Consider the following 22,782-nt stretch of genomic DNA (forward strand, 5'->3'; position numbering starts at 1 on the left):
CAAGTAACATACGAGAGAGTGGGGAAGAAAAGAGAAGATCAGTTACATGCATTTGTAATTAAAAAAAAAACAAAAACAAAAACACAAAACAGTTGAATTCATGTTCTCCAAGAATAAATTATTCTTAAGGTTACCCTGATCTCCTCTCTTCCTTTCCCCCTTCATTTTTATTTGCTTTTCTGTCATCTCCCTCCAACCATTACAGACTGTTCCATTGCTTTCTCACAAGCCTACAAAGCCCTGTCCTCTCTTCCCACAGCCCTGTTTTTCTTTTCATCTTTCAGGTGAAATCCTGCCCACAACTGAAGTCTCAGTGAATTTTACCACTGACTTCAACAGTGCCAGAATGTCATCCTTCAAGTTCATAGTTCGTTCCTGCTCCACTCCAGTCCATTTTCTTCCCACTCTGCAGTTAGCCTGCAAAATGCACTCACCAAAATCCATGGGTAAGTGTCTCTCATTGCAGACATAGTGTGCATACAGCACGAACAAAAGGAGCAGGAGTGTTCAGCAAAAACAACACTGCAGGCAGCCTAGGCAGAACGTATGTTCATGTACAGTAGCATCTTTCTTTCTGTACCAACATGAAACTCAACCCAAAACTTAAAACTAAAAACAACATTTTCCAGTCACCTCAGCAATAGGACACAAAGTACACATTAGAGTATCTATCAGCCACTATAAAAGTACCTAGATCTACAAGGATAGCATGTTGCTGAGCTGTCAGCTGCTTCAAGAGTTCTTTGTAGGAGATGTCAGGAGGTTGTTGTTTGCTTGGCAGTCTATGTCTTACGCGATGTTGTACAGCTAGAAATTGCCAAATTTCTCCCCGACGGTTTTTTGGTACACCTAAAATCAGAGGGGAGAGAAAACAAATGCCCTGAGCAGCTGAATATTCTGAAGGCTTTTTATCTAGATAAAACAGAAGTCACTATTCTAGATAACGTCATACAATGCATTATAGCTAAGGTTCCTAACCCGACGGCTGAGAACCATGATAAAGACTTAATCTACCTGTAATTCACACTAAGAGTGTAGTCGTTTTGTCACCACGTAATGGCTAGTTCCCACAGAGGTTTATGAGTCTATTACTGACTTCAAGCTGATGGACTTAGCCTTTGTGCTTAAACAACAAAGGCTCATGATTTTAGGTCCAGATATCTCAGATTCAAATCCCAACTGGGGCATTGTATTACAAGGGGTAACCCATATGCGAATTGTCAGGGTGAGTATCCTCAGACAAATGTATAACCCACACTGAGGCACTGTGGCCCCCTGTCCCCTGTCTAGTCAATGTACACAGGTTTATGAGTCTGCTACAGCCTTGAGCTAAGGAACTGGGTTCTTCATCTCAGAGAGTAGAGGTTCATGCTTTTAAATCCAAAGGCCCTGGGAGAAATCCCCACCAATGTTAACCTATCTGGGGACATCACCTTACATACAGTAGTACAACTATGTAATCATTCACTTGATCTTTCTGCAACACTGTCTCAATATATTGTAGGCACAACAGAATCAGTATATGTTCTCATTGCAAAATAGTTAGCTGGAGTTTGGAAAAAAAGGCAACAGGCAATTTTTACTGATTTGGTGCTATTGGAACAAGCTTACTGAAGGTAGATTTGGTTTAAATAACCTTAAAGACTGAATAAAAAAAGTCTCCCAAATGTCCCAGCCAAAATACATCCTACATAATAAATACCTTCTTTCAGAGTGGTATGAATATCCTCCATGTCACATCTGATTTTGGCTCTGCAGTTTAATAACTTCTTATCCCAGATATTTATGACATCTTTCTGACATGTACCAACTTCAAGGTAGTCCAATTTAGCTTTTCTTGATTGGAGTTCATCTCTACTTGCTGGAATATTGAACATGAGGGAGAGTATATGAGAGATCATATCAGAAATCAAATATCTCAATACAGCTAAGGTAATATCCAGAATCTCTCTTCTGTTACTGCATAAGACACTTTGAATCAATGGATGAATGATAGGAGACTGACTTTAAATGAACTGCTGACACATATGACTCATATTGCTGAATAAAGAACATGATAAACTCACAAACCAACATACAAGAAACAACATAAAAGAAAATAAAAAAGATGTTTCCTCCCATTCCCACAACTGTGCCTTCTCTTAACTTTAGCAAAGCTTTGCTGAGTGAAATTAATATTCTGCAACAGAATCCTCATAATACTTAAACCAATGTTGATGGAATGAACAAGGGATCGTCTTTCCATATTTCAAAAGACGTGATCCTGAATTCTGCTGATGATGGAGAGGTATTTATCAGTTGTCTTTCTGTGGCTAAATGTTGACATCTCAGCAACAAAACTGTGCAAAGCAATTTATCAGATAGTTTTTACTTTGTGTATTGCACATTAAAATAGCTTCACTGTGAGAAATCTCTGACTCTGAATGCTCCTTCTGGAACTATAAGAGCTTTGGTAAAGTCTTTTTAGGAACTTCTCTTTTAAATGACAAAGTCGAGATCACCATCATTATATGGTCCCACCAGCTACACTGTTCATAGTGGTCCTAATTGATCAGGGGTGGCCAACCTGTGGCTCCGGAGCCACATGTGGCTCTTCAGAAGTTAATATGAAGCTCCTTGTATAGACACTGACTCTGGGGCTGGAGCTACAGGCACAAACTTTCCAATGTGCCAGGGGGTGCTCACTGCTTAATGCCTGGTTGTGCCACAGGCCCTGCCCCCACTCCACCCCTTCCCTCCGCCCTTCCCTGAGCCTTCTGTGCCCTTGCTCCTTCCCACCCCAGAGCCTCCTGCATGCCATGAAACAGCTGATCAGGAGGTGTGGTGAAGGAGCGGGAGGTGCTGATCAGCGGGGCTGCCAGTGGGTGGGAGGTGCTGGGAGCAGGGTGGGAGAGCTGATGGCGGCTGCTGACATATTCCTGTGGCTCTTTGGCAATGTACACTGGTAAATTCTGGCTCCTTCTCAGGCTCAGGTTGGCCACATCTGTAATAGATCATGACAGTTTCAAAACAGATGCTTCTCACTGCAATGAGGTTTTTATTTTGGCATCTTTTTCCCTTAACACCATCGCTCAGAGTCACAATGCAGGATAGCAGAAAGTGGTAAGAGTTTTTAATCTCCCTGACTAAGGTGCATCATTTGCTAAATCCAGTCTGATGCTCTACCACCTACTCTTCTCATTAGGTCCTGCCTTATGGTCATTTCTTCTAGCAACTCCTGGAGACTCACTTTTCTAAAACAACTGTCAGGTAATTCTGGATTTTCAGGGAGGCCTAATTTCGATTTCTACCTGGGAATGTCACAGTAGCCCTTTTACTGCACATTTGTTAGCAAGTGGAGGGTTTAATGCGCACACCGTGCTACGGATATTGAGATTTAACCTGCATGCAGTTCCAGAGTCCAATTGTTGCAAATAGAGTCTTTGGTAATCATGTGAGCAGGTTACATACTACATTATTGCACAATATGATCCCTCATGGATTCCAATAACTCTAAGTCTTACACATTTACCATGCTCACTGTTGGAAGGAAGTTTACATGGTTCACTGAGGAATCATGATTCTTTAACTGTTTTTGACTCAGATCAGAATGATACAAACCAACACTGGGGATTCTATGGGAACATAGGACTTGCAGAGCCAGATCTGTCCCTCAAACTAGCTACTCTATTTCCAGAAATGGCCAATACCCGATGCTTCAGCAAAATGTGGAAGAAACCCATGACAAGCCTCAGTTAATTGGGACACACACAAGTGCATGCAGGATTAGAAATTAATGTCTAGGCCATTCCACAAGTCTAGTTGCCGAGTATCCCCAAGTGCTTTATAATTTATCATTTTTATCTGACTGACGACGGCCCTATAAACAATTCTTGTAACTATCTGTATTGTGGTAGTGTCGAAGGCACTCAGTCACTTTGTGCTAGGCACAAAGCATTTAGGAGAGCTCCTACTTCAACAAGCTTCAATCTAAACTTGGATATTGTCCCTGGATTTTTTAAAAAAGTTATCTTTAGGCAACAACGGTTGTTCTTCAAAGGCAAAACAACAAACACTGTTTTCATGCAAACTGTTGCATAAATGCAAGACCATAAGAATGTAAAATTCCTGTGCTGCCAAAAAGGCATTCAGTTCTGGCACCCTTATTTGGAGCAGAGTACCACTCAATGTAAAACTAGCCCCACTGAAATCATTGGGACTGCATGTGGAGTAAGGCACTGCTCAGTGAGAATCGGGCAGCAAAATTAGACTTCTTATAGATTTAATGGCTCACTAACATCCTCCTCAAAATTTTCCTGCTGTGAAATCACCTAGAAATATTGTGTTTAAAAAAGTAGCCTTTAGCCCAGTGTTTCTCAAACTGGGGTGACACTTGTGTAGGGAAAGCCCCTGGCAGGCTGGGCCAGTTTGTTTACCTGCTGTGTCTGCAGGTCCGGCCAATCGCGGGCTCCCACTGGCTGCAGTTTGCTGCAGCAGGCCAATGGGGGCTGCTGGAAGTGGCGACCAGTAAGTCCCTTGGCCTGCACCGCTTCCAGCAGCTCCCATTGGTCTAGAGCAGCGAACCAGTAAACAAACTGGCCCGGCCTGCCAAGGGCTTTCCCTACACAAGCAGTGACCTCAGTTTGAGAAACACTGCCTTAGACACTATCAAAATTAAAACAATGGGTATTTGCTTCACAAATCTTACCTTCTGCAGAACAAACAGCTATTAGTATTCAAATCTCCTCGAAGGCACAAAGAACAGTGGGAGAGATTCTGTTAATATTTTAATCAGTACATTTAATACAACACATTAGCAGACAAGACCCGCTGAGAGCTATTTCATAAAGGGGTGGAAATTGCACATAAAAAACAAAGCAATAATCATCAGCGTGATGAATGTACAACTAAGAATCAGGCTGCCACTAGATGTTTCAGCCCATTCTGGGTTTATGTCTATATTTTCTGAAGTCTGTAATGGGTTGTAGTGTTGGGAGACCAACCACCACTTGAATCAAGGTATAATAATGAAATACCCTGCTCACTTCAATGTGCATCAGCTTTCAATAGGTGCTTTCCACACAATGCCACATGTGCTTGGACAATAATATGCCAACCAAACAAATGCAAAATTAACATGGAGACTGGGAAAATTTCCAGAACAACCTATACCTTGTCTCAAGTCATCCTGTCTCCTCTAACACTAGAAAACCAGTGCTTACGTTCCTTAAGCAAAGTCTTCTACGTTTACTTGGTGAGATTAAGTCTGATGTATTGGCAGCAATGCATTTTCAGCTGACAAAACTCCACAAGTCGGAGAACCTTTTGGGTTAAAAACTGGAATGCAGTTACTCAAGCACCATCACTACACTGTTATTTTCTAGTTTTCACCAGGGAGACCAGACATGCACATTTAGTATTAATCATTAACTAAGAAAGAGGCATTAGCTTTATGTTCTTTACTCTATAAACCACTTATTTCTTTAGCTGTTTTATCATTTGTTCTTGCAGAGGTCAGATTAGTTTTAAGTGTTTGTGATACCTGCAAGGTTTGAGATTTCAAGATACAAACAGCCCTTGCTGCAATACAAAGAATCTAAAGGAATAACCAGTGCTTATTCATTGTGGCCTCTTCTCTTCCCAAACACAGACTAGCAGGTTGCTAAAACAATAGCCAAGAATAAAGGATTTGGTTGGACTGGCCATTCTTCAATGACTAAATAATCAGTAGATGTTCCCTACAAACCCGATGTAGTTCAAACAGGGAGGGTAACACACTATGCGCCAAAGCAGTGTATTCAAGGGTATGAGTTTGCAGTCACATGGAAAGGCTCCTGATATTTTTTTCCTTCCTCTCCCCCAGTATCCTTAGCATGGACTGGTGCCTATATGGCGCACTAAAGAAAAGGAGAAATGGGAGGTGGGCATGAGACTTTCACAAACGAGGATGGTAAGGATATCTATGCTGAAAGAATGAAACTGCAGCATAATGCCAGCCTCTGGAAACTTAAAAGACTGCACAGGACAATATATGCAAATTACCATTTGCAGTTTCTTTAGGGCAGGGGTAGGCAACCTATGGCACGCAGGCCAAAGGCAACACACAAGCTGATTTTCAGTGGCACTCACACTGCCCGGATACTGGCCACCGGTCTGGGGGGGCTCTGCATTTTAAATTTAATTTTAAATGAAGCTTTTTAAACATTTTAAAAACCTTATTTACTTTATATACAACAATAGTTTAGTTATATATAATAGACTTATGAAAAGAGATCTGGCACACGAAACCGTAAATCAGAGTGAATAAGTGAAGACTTGGCACACCACTTCTGAAAGGTTGCCAACCTCTGCTTTAGGGTAAAGGCACTAAGTGTAAAATTAAATCTTTTTTGATTTCTACAAGTTTTACAATTAGACCAGGATGTTGACTACTACCTTTTGTAGAAGGAATCCTGAATAACAGCAGTAAGAATCTTGGCCAAAATATTGAAAAATGAATAGAGTGTGCGTCCAACTTCAGACTCTTATCCGGACCTGATTTTCATGAAGTGCTAAGCACTCGTCTTCTGAAAAATGAAGCACCTTTAGGGCATCTTAAGTTGGGCACTCAAAAAATGGAAGCACCAAAATACTAATTGCTTTTGAAAATTTAGGCCCTTAATTACTTCTCTGATAGAGTAGGGAAGACTGGAAAATATACAAGAAACATTCTGCTGGAACATCATATATGTTTTTATGATGTATAACACCTATCTGGACAGTGCAATAGGAAATCATTTGCTACCTTGTTGAAATGAAGGGAGCAGTTTACTGATGTTTTAAGTATTCATGCCAACTTGCTATAAGATGAAAGAGGAATTAATCCTGTACGGTGGTCTGGTATTCCAGAATCTGGTTGCCCAGGATATGTATAGCAATGGTTTATATTAAATATATACACACAAGTATGCTGAATCTTACTCTGACAGAAAGCATGTTTTTAAATTGCAAAAATGACAGATAAGCATGTACTTTTACAAAGAAGGGGAACTTGATGGAGAATGTACTGCAGTATGCTATATCTTTGCTCCATCTCATGAAAAAAAGAGTCTGTTTAAATCACGGAAGATTTTGCCTCTATGCCTTTTTTTAAACGACCAGAACAGTAATTCATATGCCAGCTGTATCATCTTTTAATATGCCCTAACTTTTCAGGTACTTTAATCACTAAATCAAGGAAAAACTGCAAGTTTTGCATGGAACAGCAGCACTTCTAAGACTGTAAACCTCAGTCTTGCACCAATTCTATTTCTGAAACTACTGCATAACTTATAATAGCACTGGCCCTGATTTTTAGTTGAAGTCAATGGGAGCTGCTTGTGGTCTGGGCCTCTGAAAACCAGGCCCAGTTGTTTCTCTGAGTGGCTAACCTTCCAGTTTCTGGTTTTCTTTTTCCATTCGAAGCAGTAGGATTTGTTGATGGATAGCTTTTCTCCACAGACTCTGCAACTCTTCCGATTTTTTTCTCCCACCAGCCTTATCTGGGGCATCCTCATTTTGCAATATCAGAGAAAGAGGGTCCTCCTCCAAGGCTGGAGCAAGAGGGGACAGTGGCAACAATTCATTCCCCTCAAGCCCATCTGTAAAGAATCACATAACTATCACTGGAAATCCAAATTACATTGGCTATAAATACCACAGTGAAGACAGCAATTTCTACTATCATATTCAGCAACAATACACTGATTATAAGCTAAAACCACACTTTTCTAACAGTAGAGGCAACATTTTAAATGAAGCTTTAAGGTCAACAGCTATGTTGAGCACCCTTCCACAAAATTCCCTTCAAGTTACAAAGGGCAGCTTAATGGCTGACCACTCCCACTGCGTCCTTATTACCTCTTTCTACAGTTAAGCTTGTTAACTGCCATAGTTTGCTATATGTTCCACCTAGCAGAGATGTCATGTTTTTCTCTCTGCTATCACATGGTACTCGTGCAATAAATCTATCAGTTCATCTACAATTGCTGAATCTAGAGAATTTCTGTAGTGGATCCACAGCTGTGAAGAATGATATCGGAGCCATATTAACTAGCCAGAATTTTCATTTTTTAGAAGAAACTAAATGCACTAATGCATGAAAGAGACCAGTAGATTAACATCTAGAACTGAAAAAGAAAGGAAATAGGGAAGGGTGCTTAACATCCACACTGTGTTCTATTTGGGACAGCACACTGTCAAAATGCTCTCTTCTTAAAAATAAATATCCTTGTCTCTTATATAAGCAGGGTATGGCAATATTTACTGAGATATTTTGATTACTTAAAGGAAGTTCTTGCAGTTTCTCTGCCCTTGCTGGCAACTATAGCAGAATGCAATTAGTTTGCGTCTACTGATAGAAACACCAGTTCGAAACAAAGACGCAAAGCCACCCCAATGAGATATTTCCCAAATCTGGTTCATGAAGTACATTACAATGTTGCTTTTTGTTAAACATCTACTTTTCTTTCCAGGAGTAATAAGCAATAGCATGTGCGCAGTTTGCCCTCTTTGAAGGCCCACAGACCTTGATGCTGCATTGTTGAGGGAGATTTATTCATGGGTGAAGCAACCCGCAGGAAGATTCGCTGCCGCCAGGAGATGCGGCGGGGGGTAAGAGTGACCCCACTGGCATTCAGAGACTCGTTGCTGCAGACAGACGAGGTTCTTTTCCTTCCCTCCCCATCACTGGAGGAAAACAAGCAAAGAGCACAACCAAACCATCAGCTTAAAAGCAAAGTTGATAAAGGTACAGCACAAAAACACACACATGCATATGCTGAGTCAGTGTTAGGCAGATCAAGATCACAGACTACAACCTGAACACAACTGCCAAATGATGCTGCAAAATTCACTCCAGACAGCAGGGAGAAGGAGCATTAGTACAGAGAGACAGTGCTTAGTCTAATGTTCAGAATTAAACCTTATCATTTTTCAAAATTCCATTTGAAAAACTAAGAGACATTCAAGTGCAGGAAAATAAACTAATATTCAGCCTTGAAATGGCTGCAATTTGTTTTCCTTTCAGCCTAAAGAGGATCTGATGCAAAACATCAAAGTGAGGACATCGCTTGAGCACAAAACCCAACAACTCATTTAATTGGCAGGACAGACTAAAAGTAAGCAGGCTCATGAGGCCAAAGGTGGAAGGGCTTATAGCTTCAGGCAACCCCCCTCATGCATCATTCCCTCTTCTCACTCATAAGGGAGATGGCTGGCAGTGACAGGGAACAAGGTGATGACTAGAGAGTGCTCCCCCTCTGCTGCCACTAAAGGGGAGTCTGCATTCTCTACCATCATTCCCAGCAGAAGGAGCAGAGGCCAGGAAAGCAGGGGAGAGACAGATCCTGTTGCAGTGCTCCGAAGGAGATTGATCCATCTCACCCTCAACTGGCACATAGAAATGGGACACAGGAAGCTAGTTGAGCAGATAATACTGATGGAGGAAGAGGCAGCAGAGAGCAAGGAGGAGCAGGAGATTAGAAGGAAACTTTCCCCTGTGAGGTACAGTGTTCCCTCTAATTTTTCCCTACCCATGCGCAGAACAAGTTTTGTTATGTGCTCCAATATGTACATGCTGTGTGACATCACCTCCATACTGGTGCACATAATAAAATTCATGTGGTGGGGTCGGGCTGAGGGAGTCGGGGTGTGGGAGGGGCTTAGGGCTAGGGCAGAGGGCTGCAGGGAGGTGAGGGCTCCAGCTGGGACAGCGGGCTCTGGGGTGGGGCCGAGGATGAAGGGCTTGGGATGCAATGGGGCTCCCTGGGTCTACAGTGGGGAGAGACAGGGCAGGTGCAACCACTGGGTGAACTAGGCAGTGGCCTAGGACGGCAAGTGGTTCGGGGCACCCAGGGCAGTCCTCAGGCATAGACAGCTGGGTAGGGCACCTGAAAATTTGGGGCACCACTGGGTCTTAGTGTCCACCCTCCTGGTTTTCCTATCCCTGTTCTGACCCTTCCTGCAGGCAAGTCTTCCTGGGAAGGGGATCTAATAGTTAAAAGAGAAAAAATCTCCAGCCTACCAGACCTATTAGCACAACATTGAAACTGTTAAAGAGGCATTCAAGGGGTAATTAAGACATTTAACAGGCATTTGCCAACCCCCAGGTATCTACTGTCAGTTTCTGAATGTACTGACAAAAACAGTTGTGCATGACTAATATTTACTCAGAACATGTCAGTCTACAGGACCTTAGTTTAAAATTTGCTTTAAAAATATTTCATTAGTGAGTTGGTGAAGATTGTAAAATCACATCTCTAAAAAATCCTTGCATAGATTTTTAGATGCACAATCATCTTTAGCCTTAAATGCTTGGATCTTCAGACATATGGTTTTTAAATAAATTCTTCAAAAGACCATCCTTATCTAAAATACACATTTTAATTACTATAGTAAAAAAAACTTACTTCCAAAGTCTTCCTGTCCTTTCTGTCCATCCATTTCTCCCTTCACCACCACCCCCACCCAACCAATTGAAGGAAGCAACAGCCCTTTGCTTCCAGGTAGCCGGACAAATTTTCCCTGTCTTTAATTCTGACTATCTGATGAACTAGTTTTAAGCAAAATCAGTACCTTAGTAAGATATAAAACTGGCTCTGATGAAGGTACATATTTGTGACCTTGGTTCAGCATGTTGCTTAGGGCAACATAGCTAACATAACTGTAGCTTTTAATATGACATGGTCTAGCTCACTTGCATGCTTTCTCTTTTTTACCAGTTGAGAGGTCAGAGATGCTGATTACAAATGGCAAATTGTTGTAACATTCCATTACAGACTTACTTCCTAAGTATTACAGTGAGCACTTGTTGACCTGTCAGCCCTCCCTTTTCTATAGATCCAGGAGTCTGTAGCAGCAGTATCCATGGAGGATTAACAAAATTATATAAGTGTCATGGAGTGTGGGGGAGTCATGGCCCCCACTTCCTGTGATTCACCGTGACTCTCAGCCAGCCAGTAAAACAAAAGGTTTATTAGATGACAGGAACACAGTCCCAAGCAGGGCCTGTAGGTACAACAAGCACCCCTCAGACAGGTCCCTCTCGGGGGGGCAAGGATCTTGGACCCCAGACTTGGAGTTCTCTGCCTCTTCCCAGCAAGCCCAAAACTGAATCCAAAAACCCCTCCAGCAGACTCTCTTCCCCTCTTCCTCTCCCTTTGTCCAGCTTCCCTGGCAAAGGTGTCGACTCACCCCACCCCTCTTCCAGGCTCAGGTTACAGGCTCATGTACCCTCCCACACCTAAAGCCATCCCCTGCTCTCCCATCCCCCATGCAGACAATCCCAGTAAAACTAAACAGCATTCTCAGGTCAATCCGCCCTGCTGTAGATCTGGTTCTTTTAGAACTTTCCTGCTAAAGGCTGCATCTGTAGATGCAGTGTTCTGTAGTGCCCTGACAACCCATCATGATAAAAGTTGCAGCCTTGCAGTATTCCTCATTTGACACTTTCAACCTGTCTTCCTGATGCATTGTCACCCCACTGGTTGAGTGCACAGTGATAGTTACCTGTGATATTGCCCTGCTAGCTTTGTAAACCTCTAAAATACAACCCTTTAATTTTATCTTGATATTGAGGCTTTGGTTGTCTTCTTCTTTTCCCAGATGGCAGTGTGGGGTAAAGCACTGGAAAAGGACTGCAGACTTTCTGTAACCCAGAGTCCTATGCAGGTGTTCTTTGAGAAACTCCACCCAGCTTCTTTAGGGAAGAATATCTCAGATTATTCTGAGGTGCTGCAACAGAACCCTGATGGAATGCATGGTAATCCTGTGACAAGCACAGGCAAATCTCTGGCATCCCCCTTTTTAGAGGACTTCCATATTGTACAGAAACCCCATCGCTTCTTTGAGATGAATGGTCCACTCTACCCCTTCTTCACCCTCTGCTGAGTGTGTTCCAGCAGACTGATCCAGGAGTGTAGTCACATCTCTGTAGTCAAGGGTTGTCTTTAGTCCATTTGAGGATGGCTGGTGCTATTTGTTCTTATCAGCTGCTATTGCAAGTGATTTGTCCAAGCAGTGTTCTGCGTAAATACTTAAGATTGGTAAAGATTTGTTTGACTTGTACATTTGCCTTTGGCAAATGAAGCAGTAGGTGTCTGCAGGCCAGTGTAACTGCCATGTGCTGAGCCATGGAAGGAGTGCAGGGAAGGATCAGTTGCAACAGAGTCAGCCAAGATTTTTTGGGAACATAGGAACACTGGATATATTCAATACCCTCATGGATTCAACCAATGATTTGTTTGGTTCAGTGTCCTGGGAAAATTTTCAAATCATGAAACTCCACAGGACTTGGGTTCCTATCTGACTTAAGTGCTTCTGAAAATTTTACCCCTTGTCTCCAGCAGTGGCCAGTGCCAGATGCTTTAGAGAGAGGTGTTTAAGCACCATAGTGGACAATTATAACATAACTACCTCACCTAAGCTCCCTCTAATCTGTGCAACTGCACAACTGCCTATTAAGTGCCACACAGGCGCTCAGGGCTGCGGCAGGGAGAGATGCCTCTCCCCAAGACTGGATCTGTCACGGCGCCCCTCCCCCCGGTCCTGACCTCGACCCAGCTCAGCCCTGGACCTGCAGCGGCCAAGGGACAGGCGCCCCGCCCCCGGACTCGACCCAGCCTGGCCCAGACCTTCCACAGCCAGAGAACAGGCACTTTCCCCCCTTTCTCCCCAGGGCTGGTGCAAGGCTATTTTGCGCCCTAGGTGAAACTTCCACCTTGCATCCCCCCATAACATCGGTTCATTGAGGGGCAAAGCCCAACGAGCCTTTATAGACCCCAGGGGCCAGCCTGCCCAGGGGCTGCTCCCCAGACCAGATTTCCCCCCCCCTGCTTCTTGAACTCCCCTGGAGGGTGCACCCCCCCCCGTGAGCCCTCCGCACCCCACCCTGGCAGCCCCCATCCCAAGTCCACTCACTGGCTTTGCCGGGCTTGTGCCAGCGGGGAGGAGCTTCCTTATGGGGGCTCCTGCAGCAGATGCATGCGGGCAGAGGCCCCCGTGCACCCCCCAGTTCCCCCTTCGCCGCGCTCGGGCTCTGCGGCTCCCAGGAGTGTGAGCCGCTGCCACCACTGCCCCTCCCAGGGCAGGCTCAGGGCCCTGCCCCTGGCAGCAGCTCACATGCCCAAGCATGGTGAGGGGGGGAGCTGGGGGGCGCACGAGGACCTCTGCCTGCATGCATCTGCTGCAGCCTGCATGAGCCCCCTCGGGGGGCGCAAGGCCACAGCCTGGGCAGGAGGGGCGGGGGGCGTGGCTGCTCCCCACTAATGCCGCCGCTGCCTTTTCAGGGCTCCTGCCCCCTTGCAACGCGCTGGCTCCTCCATAGTTGCAGCTTGCCACCCCACAAGCCGACACCCTGGCTCACTGGTGTCTCTGGAAGGCGGCTCCTCCCTTCTGAGGCAGGGCACTGCTTTTTGGCACCCCCGGGGCCATCCTTAGGATTTATGGGGCCCTATGCAGTATTATTAAACTGGTGCCCCTATGCCTGATGGCAGCCTGAGCTTGCAGCCCAACGGGGGCAGGGGCAGGGGTGGAGGGACAAGGCAGAAAGAATAACAAGACACCCGGCCCGCCTCACGGTGGCGGAGAGTCACAGTTCCCCGCAGAGACCCCTGTACCCTCTCGGTCACGCATAATGGACATGCAGAAGGTACCTAATTAAAAGCACTAAACTTGGGAATAAAAAATGTCAGTCACAGGTTTTTTGATATGCCCTGAAGTTTGTCAGACATTTATTTGCAAAAACTTTCTAGTAAGGGTGAGTCAGCTGTCTTGCTGAATACAACATTAAATATTATGGAAAACATAATACAGCTCTTCTCTGTTTTACATTTTCTTAATCAGTATTTCTAAGCTGATTTTATATTTTAAATGTACTCTTAAGCCTTCATTAAGTAATCATTCCAGATTACAACATATTTAACTCATTGAAACAGACATTATTTTAAATTAATCAGTCACAGAGGTTTAGTGTGTTCACAATAATGTGCATTGCTTTTCGAAAAAGGGAACACTAATTTACTGTGTGTAATCTCCACAACAATACACATGTTTATGAAATTTCACCAATTTAAAAAATATGTTTCCAAAGATTTTAGGCATAACAAAGGTTCTGGTTTGGAAAACTTCAGTTTACTGAACTTTAAAACAGAATGATTATGCAGTTTATCATCTGAACAAAAGGACCACAATAAGTCTGTATGTACCCAATCTATCCTGTTTTTCGTTTTATCTGTCCATTCATGGACTGCAGGTTCAGCAGAGATTTATCACCAGTTGGGCAACTCTTGTATCAAATATTGTAAACTGAACAATGATCCATTGTAAAAGCTAGGATTGGATTTTGGCTAGTGTCACATCCTACCAAAACAAACACAGAAAAAAACTGGGATTTTTCATTCTGTGGCCCAATAGTTGCCTTACACATCTGCTGTGGATAATAAAAGAAGGAATACTATTTCTATTATATACAACTACAGAGAATGTTATGTGAATACTAATCTGAATGAGGTGATGAAAAGAGTAGTCTGAAAATCATGACATGCAACTGCAGAAGATACAATTCATTTTGGGCCAAAATCTGCTCACTTTATGAGAGCATCAAAGACACAAGTCATGCAGGTAAAGCAATAGGATTCGGGTCTATTTATTAATTTGTTATAGAGGGATTACTAAGGATGCAAACCACAACCACTATTTACATTTAATGTTTGCATCATGCATTAAAACAAAGCTAAATCATTACAGATCTTAAAAAAATGTAAGCTTGAGAACAAGAAAAGAGAAGCATAACCCCTTCTGTTTATCATTCTTTATACAAATAATAAAAACAAAACCAATAGTCTAGCGCAAGCACTCAAAAGCGGGATGCAGGTTGGGGACATGCAATTCTGGGGCAAATGACTGCGAAGAAAAGTGAAACATCACAAGTATTTAATTTACAATAGTTAACATGCATAGAAAAATTAGAGGTGGAGAGGTAGCTACCATACATTTTAGTCTATGGTTTAATATCGCACCTTTCTGACCTTCAGTATGTACAATGTGATGAGTTACTTGTGCTTCACTGGTTGTTTCTCTGTAGACAAACATGGCTACCATTATGCACTTCACACAATAAGTCTCACATCCTTAGACACTTAAGATAATGTTGGTAATTATGCATTATCTTCCAAAATTCCCCTGCAATTCTGAATGACTCTTTTAGTTTCTCATTTCCTTTTCCAAAAACAATTGACTATTGTAGAGGTAGTTGGTGTCAGACTTATGCACACAACTTGAAGCATACAATGGGATACAAGTTGCTATTTAAAAAAAAAAGTGTAGAGTATTTTTTCTGATAATTCCTCAAATAAAACAAAAAACAAAACAAAAACAAAACAAAAACAAAACAAAAACAAAACAAAAACAAAACAAAAACAAAAACAAAACAAAAACAAAACAAAAACAAAACAAAAACAAAAACAAAACCAAAAACAAAAACAAAACCAAAAACAAAACCAAAACAAAACAAAACAGACAATAGAGTGCCTTGGACTTTCTTAAATTCTACTTTGATGGTTTGCCTCTCTGAGCTAACAGGACCTAAATTTAAAAACTGATCTGAAAGGCATGTAAGGATGTATTATAGGGTAACAGGAAAAGTAAGTAACCCATACCTCAAATAAATATTAAATGTTATTTATAAGCTCCACCAGTAAGATGAGCAGATGGAACCAGAAGCTGGCCAAGCTGGGTGCAGAAATGGTCAAATCAGCTCTACCATATGTTCCCAAACTTTCAAGTATGTGGTGATAAGATTTCTGTATTGCTAATAACGTTCAACTCAGTATCTAGGCCTACTGGGCTGGAATCTGCTCTCAGTTACACTAAAATCCAGATTAGCTAACTTCAGAGGAGTTACTTCAGATGTGTTATAGTCTAGCATTTTAGTACCTAGGTTAGGCAGGTGCATGCTGGAGGTCAGAAGGATCAACACCACTATAGTCACTGCACTCTGAACTCAGTGGGCAGCCAAACATTAACTCCCAACTTCCCTCAGAGGGAGAAGTTGTCCAGGCATGGACACAGATGCTAATGGCTAGGGTCCTACCAAATTCACATCCCTGAAAAATGCGTCACGGACCATGAAATCTGGTCTTCTCTGTGAAATGTGTCTTTTGTGTACTTTTACCCTATACTATGCAGATTTCGCAGGGGAGACCAGCATTTCTCAGGCTGGGGGATGCTGACCAAAAGGGAGTCATAGGGGGGTTGCAAAGTTATTGTGGGGGGGTCACGGTATTGCCACCCTTACTTCTGTGTTGCTCCCTTCAGAGCTGGTTGGAGAGCGGTGGCTGTTGGATGGGTGCCCAGCTCTAAGGCAGTAGTGCAGAAATAAGAGCAGCAATACCATACCATGCCATCCTTATCTCTGCACTGTTGCTGGCAGTGGCACTGCCATCACAGCTGGACTTCCAACTAGCAGCCACCGTTCTCCAGCCGCCCAGCTCTGAAGGCAGCACCACTACCAGCAGCAGCGCTACCAGCAGCAGCGCAGAAGTAAGAGTGACAATACCACCCCCACCCCGCATAATAATCTTGTAACACCCTTCCCCCCCCAAAACCACCTTCTTTGGTGTCAGGACCCCCACAGTTACCACACCCTAAAATTTCAGATTTCAACATCTATGCGGGTTACATTTCTGGGAATGACTGCAATTATCATGCGCCTTTGGCTGCCTCGCCTGCGCTCTGCCCACTAAATTAATCAACACTGAGGCTCAGGCTACACTACAGAGTCCTGCACTTAGGACAGACGAATCCCAGGCACCGCTACAGGCTGGGGACAGATTGGCTAAGCAGCCATTCCCCAGAAAAGGACCTGGGGGTTACAGTGGACAAGAAGCTGGATATGAGTCAGCAGTGTGCCATTGGTGCCAAGAAGGCTAACAGCACATTGGGCTGCATTAGTAGGAGCATTGCCAGCAGATCGAGGGAAGTGATTATCCCCCTCTATTCGGCACTGGTGAGGCCACATTAGGAGTATTGTGTCCAGTTTTTGTCTCCCCACTAGAGAAGGGAGGTGGAAAAACTGGAGAGAGTCCAGCGGAGGGCAACAAAAATTATTAGGGGGCTGGGGCACATGACTTCTGAGGTGAGGCTGAGGGAACTGGGCTTGTTTAGTCTGCAGAAGAGAAGAGTGAGGGGAGATTTGATAGCAGCCTTCAACTACCTGAAGGGGGGTTCCAAAGAGGATGAAGCTGAATTCTCAGTGGTGGCAGATGACAGAACAAGGAGCATTGGTCTCAAGTTGCAGTGCGTGAGGTCTAGGTTGGATATTAGCAAACATTATTTCACTAGGAGGGTGGTGAAACACTGGAATGGGTTCCCTAGGGAAGTGGTGGAATCTCCATCCTTAGAGGTTTTTAAGGCCCAGCTTGAAAAAGCCCTGGCTGGGATGATTTAGTTGGGGATTGGTCCTGCTTTGAGCAGGGGGTTGGACTAGATGACCTCCTGAGGTCCAATCCAACCCTGAAATTCTATGAGTCTATGAAATCATGAAATTTACAATTATAAAAATCCTAAGACCATGAAATTGACCAAAACGGACCATGAATTTGGTAGGGTCCTACTGATGGCAGTATGGCTCCAGAGACTGCTGCCATGGGGATAACAACAGGCCAGCCAGCAGCACGGAGAACTGAAGCAGCAGGTTTTTGCAGCTACCGGGGTTATGAAGCATTATCCTTAACTCTGTGATCCATCAAACTGCATGTCAACCTGAGGGGAACATTCAAGGGAGTCTTCTAAGGCTTTAATCACAGGAGGGTACCATTGGGCCTTACAGGGCAAATACTTCTACAGGATGGAATGCTTATTCAGGTTCTACTAATACCCCTCCTGGTAAAAACACTAAGGGTGATCACTGTAGTTCCAATTTCAGATTATGCTTAGTCAATAAACATCTGTTAGGAAGAAACTTTTCATAGGAAACAGGGAGGGAAAAAAAAAGATTTGTTGCATTTTTCAAAGTGAATCGAAAACAAGTTGCTTCAAGAAGGGGTATTTTATAATTGCTTCAAAAGCTATGGAATAACCTCCCTCTACTCCCAGTTCTTTTCATTGTATCATAACATGTGCACTAGTAAAACTAAAACTACAACTGCATGCTATGCAATATTAATAGCCCACCCACACTTAGGCATGCAGGGATTTGTATAAGCAATTAAAATACATTGCATTTTCAAACATAAGTAGGTAATATCTGACAGTATAAAATGTTAAAAACAGCCAAAAAGTAGAATCGCTAGAAAGGAAAGGGTTGAAGAATACTGCAAACAGCTGAACTAAAAATGTGGATGATGTTGCTGTGGCACCTGAACAGTTCTCATTAAAAATGTTCAGCATGCATTCTCATAGTAAAGGTTCCATACATAAAGATCTCAATTTGGAAGTCATGCAAATGCAAAGAGATCCCTAAAAATTTAACTGACTAAAGTAAAATAATTTTTTTTTAAAAAAATTTGATATGTTGACTCTTCCTGCCCCCCTGAAAAAGTGTTTTGGATTTTGCTTATAATGGTCCTTTCTGTGTCTAGCAAGCACAAACAAGGCTTCTGGCAAGGTGAAGCATGTTTGTATGTGTTTAGTCATTGCCTGCTAAAACATTTTCCCTAAAGCATGACTTAAAGCTCTGGTTAATATACAGTACAGTATTCTACATTCTGTTTCTACCAGGCACTCTTCACAGCTCACTTCTAAATAAAAATGATTATTCTCAGTAAAACTGCTGAACAAATATACTCTTTGATCCTCAATACTGAAATCCTTTGCATATATATAAACCCAAAAAATGAAATTAGAAATACAATGAAATGCCTCAGACATTATTAGTTTGTACTTTAACTCTTTAACAGATAGAACATAATGTGAAGATAGCTGCCTTGTAGAAACAGAAGGTACAATACTGTATATTAACCAGAGCTTTAAAACATGAGCAAAATTTCAAGTGTCTGTCTGAAGGATCAATAACCCATTTTCTCATTTTGGCAAACTAACTATATTATATTAAAGCACACAAGTATATCTGCTACCTCTTTTTATTAGGTACTACATGCTAGACAGTACATGTTATGTTGAAACTAGACAGCTTCTTGAGGTATCTGTTATGTATGATACACTTTGTAACTTACTGCTTATTTTCATTTAACTGCAAATACAAACTGTTCTTCACTTATCTAAAGCTTACTTTCAAAATAAATCTGTAAAGTATCCTCCCAAGATTGCTCTCCCAAGAAATAAGATCATGTTGAATTACAATACTTACCTGAATTTTTTTGTACTTAAATCCCTTCATTACGACTGACCCAGGAGTGATTCTTTACTCTTGCTGTTCATGTCAAGATTTGCATTTTCTTCAATTTGCTTTCACTTCACTTCAGCTTCTGCTTTTCTTTGATGCAACTAACTAAACAGCAGTTGGGCAAATAGAGAACCCGCTTTGCCGTTTGAAAACTAAATGGACAAAATCCCAAATCCAGTACAAATGATCACTGGAATTTAAATTCTTGCGACTTGGGCTAGCATACGGTTAAGAAATAAAGTATTCCTCCCTCAGGGGACCAAAAAAAGTTGGTACCCACCATTTTCTCTCTCTATTGGTTATATTTGCTGTTAGTTATCTTTATTCTGAAAGATGATTTTTCTGCTATTTTGTTCAGAGATTGCTCCTAAATCCTTTGCTTTTCTTAGTTCCTAGAGCACTAATAGTTTATTGTTAGCAATGAAATATTTCAAAAAGAATTGGAAATCATATTAACTAGCATTTAAACACTGGTAACTCAATGGTAGCCAGTAAAAACACACAACAGGTAAAACAGCATGCTGCTGGGACACAATTTAAACTGGTGAGCTCTAAACTGCAACTAGCTTCTTTCCTTGTTGCGAAGTCCACGTAATTATTCATGTCTGGTACAGAAAAAATAAGAATCCATACCAATAGTCTAGCCATCAGGAGCAACCCTACAACAACAAACCAAAGATTCCTGAGATCAAGGAAAGAAGACAAACGAAAAACCAGATTTTGCTTTCAAGCTTCAAAAGGGTTAGTCAGTTAAAACATCCCCACCCCCACACTGTTAACACCTAAAAATCGTCTTAAACAAAAAGAGCTCTGAGTACAAATTCTACCCTAAACTTGCACTTGGGCAGAAAGCACTTTACCACTGCAAGCAAAAATCTTTCCATATTGAATTCTGAGAGGTTCCGAGCACTAGCAACTTCCATTGAATAAGGCAGAGTTGTGGGTGTTCTTTATGACTTAGGAATTGTCTCTACAAAGCTAAGACAACTGTTAATGGACAAACCCTGTTAATAATGAGGAAAGTCTGAAGAGCCTTACTCAGTCTTCTAATGAAACCAAGTTTGAAGTATGCTGGAATAAGACATGGATAAGGACCAATGGATTTGTTCTAATGATGGCATTTTAATATAGTACTTCCAATAACAGTGCATTTTATTCTAAAAGGGCCAGATTTTTAAAGGAATTCAGGTGCCTAGTGAAATTTCCAAAAAAGTGTTAGGGCAGTGTTAGGTACCAAGGTGATTTTGCAACTCTCATAAGGTGCCTAAATACCTTTTAAAACCTGGCCCAAAGTGCTAAGCACACATTAATGTTTTTTGGTAAAAGCCAGTAATTATCATCAAGATACTTTCACAAAGGAGATACGTTTGTTGTGGGAAACAGACATTAGGCCTCTAATACCTCAATACAATTTTTTTTTAAATTGACCACTGGTATAGCAATGAAGATGTGAAAAACAAAATACTCAAGAGGATCTCATTTGTGTATCTTTAATTCTCACTTTGGTACCACATAAAATAGCTGCACAGTTTAAGCAGGACTGCTTTTTATTCAAACAGCTGTACAGTTTAACTGGTATTCATTGTATTTGAATAAACCCATCCAACTACTATAAATCAAACATAGCTGTTAAAATTAGCTCTGTAAAAAGTAAGCTGACACACAATCCTGCAGCCCATTAAGATTTGCAGTAGAACTGCCAGTAGCACAAAAACAAAACAAAACAAAATCAAGCTACATATAAATTTACATGTAACCTCAAATTGCATAAGAGGAAGACTAACAAGAATTTCCCCAGTGCCATCTACATTAACCATGTCGTCAAAGGTTCCAAAAGATGTGGCAGAGGATACTCCATTTTCTTAATATGGAAAAAGGCATCATGGGCTAAGATATACATGAAAAACTCCTACTGATCTTTGCAAGGATCTCTCTTACTACAACAGCCAGGTTTGCGAAAAGATACAAGTGTTCTGAAGTTATAATTAAGGGCCTTAGAAGTTCAAACAAAATCGACAGCTTTTTGCCTTTCAAAGTATTGGTATTACACTACTTGTTTTATTTTAATATGACATTTCCAGCCAACCCAGTTAAAATTAAAAAAAAAAAAAAGCAGACTTTTGCTATGTGAATCTATCAAGAGAGAAAGTTGTCAGCACAAAAGTATATATATCAAACCACAAGAAAGATGTGAACTTCCTCTTTCATGCCTCAACCTGATGGCATATTGTGGTGGTTTCAGTAACACAATTGCAATGTGAATCAAAAAATCTAATCCAGGAAGAGAACGCCATTTGGATGATACACTTGGTTCTCTTTAAACCAATCCAAATTATATGGATTGGAATGTTTGGGTGACTGTGGATTGCTACATAGCTACTTTATCATCATTCAGTTTTAACCGCATAAAGACTAATATCTCATTTTCACAAACATACACTCCAGATCAAAAAAGGAGAGGACTAGAAAGAACAGGATGTGAAATGTTTTGCAGAGCTCAGAGTAATGCAGATGAAACACCATCAGTACAGAATTTTCTAATAAAATTTTCATTTTTCCCCACTGTCTATTTATATTAGATAGATAGATACACACACGAGATAAATCATAATGCTAGAATAGCCACTAATTTTCATTTAAAAACTCCACACTACAGTGCACAATATCCTTTGCTAATGTATTCTTCAAAGTGGTGTTTTACAAAAACAGATTTTGAGACAGAGGGCCACATTCTGATCTATTATACTAGTGTAAATCTGAAACTACTTCATTGACTTCAATGGAGATTTTTACACTAACATTATTGAGATTAGACTCTGGCCCACAACATAACAGAAGAATAAAAACTGACTTCTGGCAGTGACCGTATCTCACTCTGTGTAGAGTTAGTATTCACCTTTCCCCAACCTCCAGAAACATACGTTTATCTGTAGTAAGCCTAGGGAAGGTTTGCATTGTTGTTTACATTTACATGGCCCTGCTTTTCTGTCTGTGAAGTAATAAACAAATACATCTAGTTTGAGGTAGAATTGTGGGATTTATGGAGACTCCTCAGAATTAACCAAAAGTAGATGGAGGATAAAAGACTGTTGAAACCTACTGTCTAACAAAGTTATAACTCCCAAATCTATCTACCTCAGTGAAATAGAAGTAGGATTCTGAGTCCTATGAGAAGAGGGCACTTCATTCATTTTAAAAATTAACCTAAATCAATATATTATTGGAAAACTATGCTAAAGTAAACCAAGGTAAAATGATGGCACTGAGTCAGGATTGTAAAGCTCCAACCAGGATTAGGGCCTCTCTATGTAGAAACTGGATAGATATGCAATTAGATAGCATCCCCTTGCCCTCCAGAGTTTATAACCTAATACAAATGAGTGATTACAAGTTTATTAGAAAGCAAGTGGGAGGATTATTTCCTTTAGTCACCCCAAAAACTT

At 41.7% G+C, this 22,782-nt stretch overlaps 1 protein-coding gene across 2 annotated transcripts in view; it reads right to left on the reverse strand.

The window, feature by feature from the left end:
* The window catches only part of LOC115653343 (TBC1 domain family member 4-like), a 79,776-nt gene that overhangs the window by 25,159 nt on the left and 31,835 nt on the right, over positions 1–22,782 (reverse strand). Inside the window, exons 10-14 of one of the 2 annotated variants that reach the window (XM_030566515.1) lie at positions 8,525–8,685; positions 7,389–7,598; positions 4,688–4,690; positions 1,703–1,861; positions 691–849 (exon numbers count right to left, since the gene is read on the reverse strand). In XM_030566515.1, the coding sequence (XP_030422375.1) occupies positions 691–849; positions 1,703–1,861; positions 4,688–4,690; positions 7,389–7,598; positions 8,525–8,685 (692 nt within the window). The remainder of the gene's footprint in view (positions 1–690; positions 850–1,702; positions 1,862–4,687; positions 4,691–7,388; positions 7,599–8,524; positions 8,686–22,782) is intronic. The other variant, XM_030566506.1, reaches the window with a different exon arrangement.

This window comes from Gopherus evgoodei, chromosome 1, assembly GCF_007399415.2.
Source record: "Gopherus evgoodei ecotype Sinaloan lineage chromosome 1, rGopEvg1_v1.p, whole genome shotgun sequence".
NCBI lineage: Eukaryota > Metazoa > Chordata > Testudines > Testudinidae > Gopherus > Gopherus evgoodei.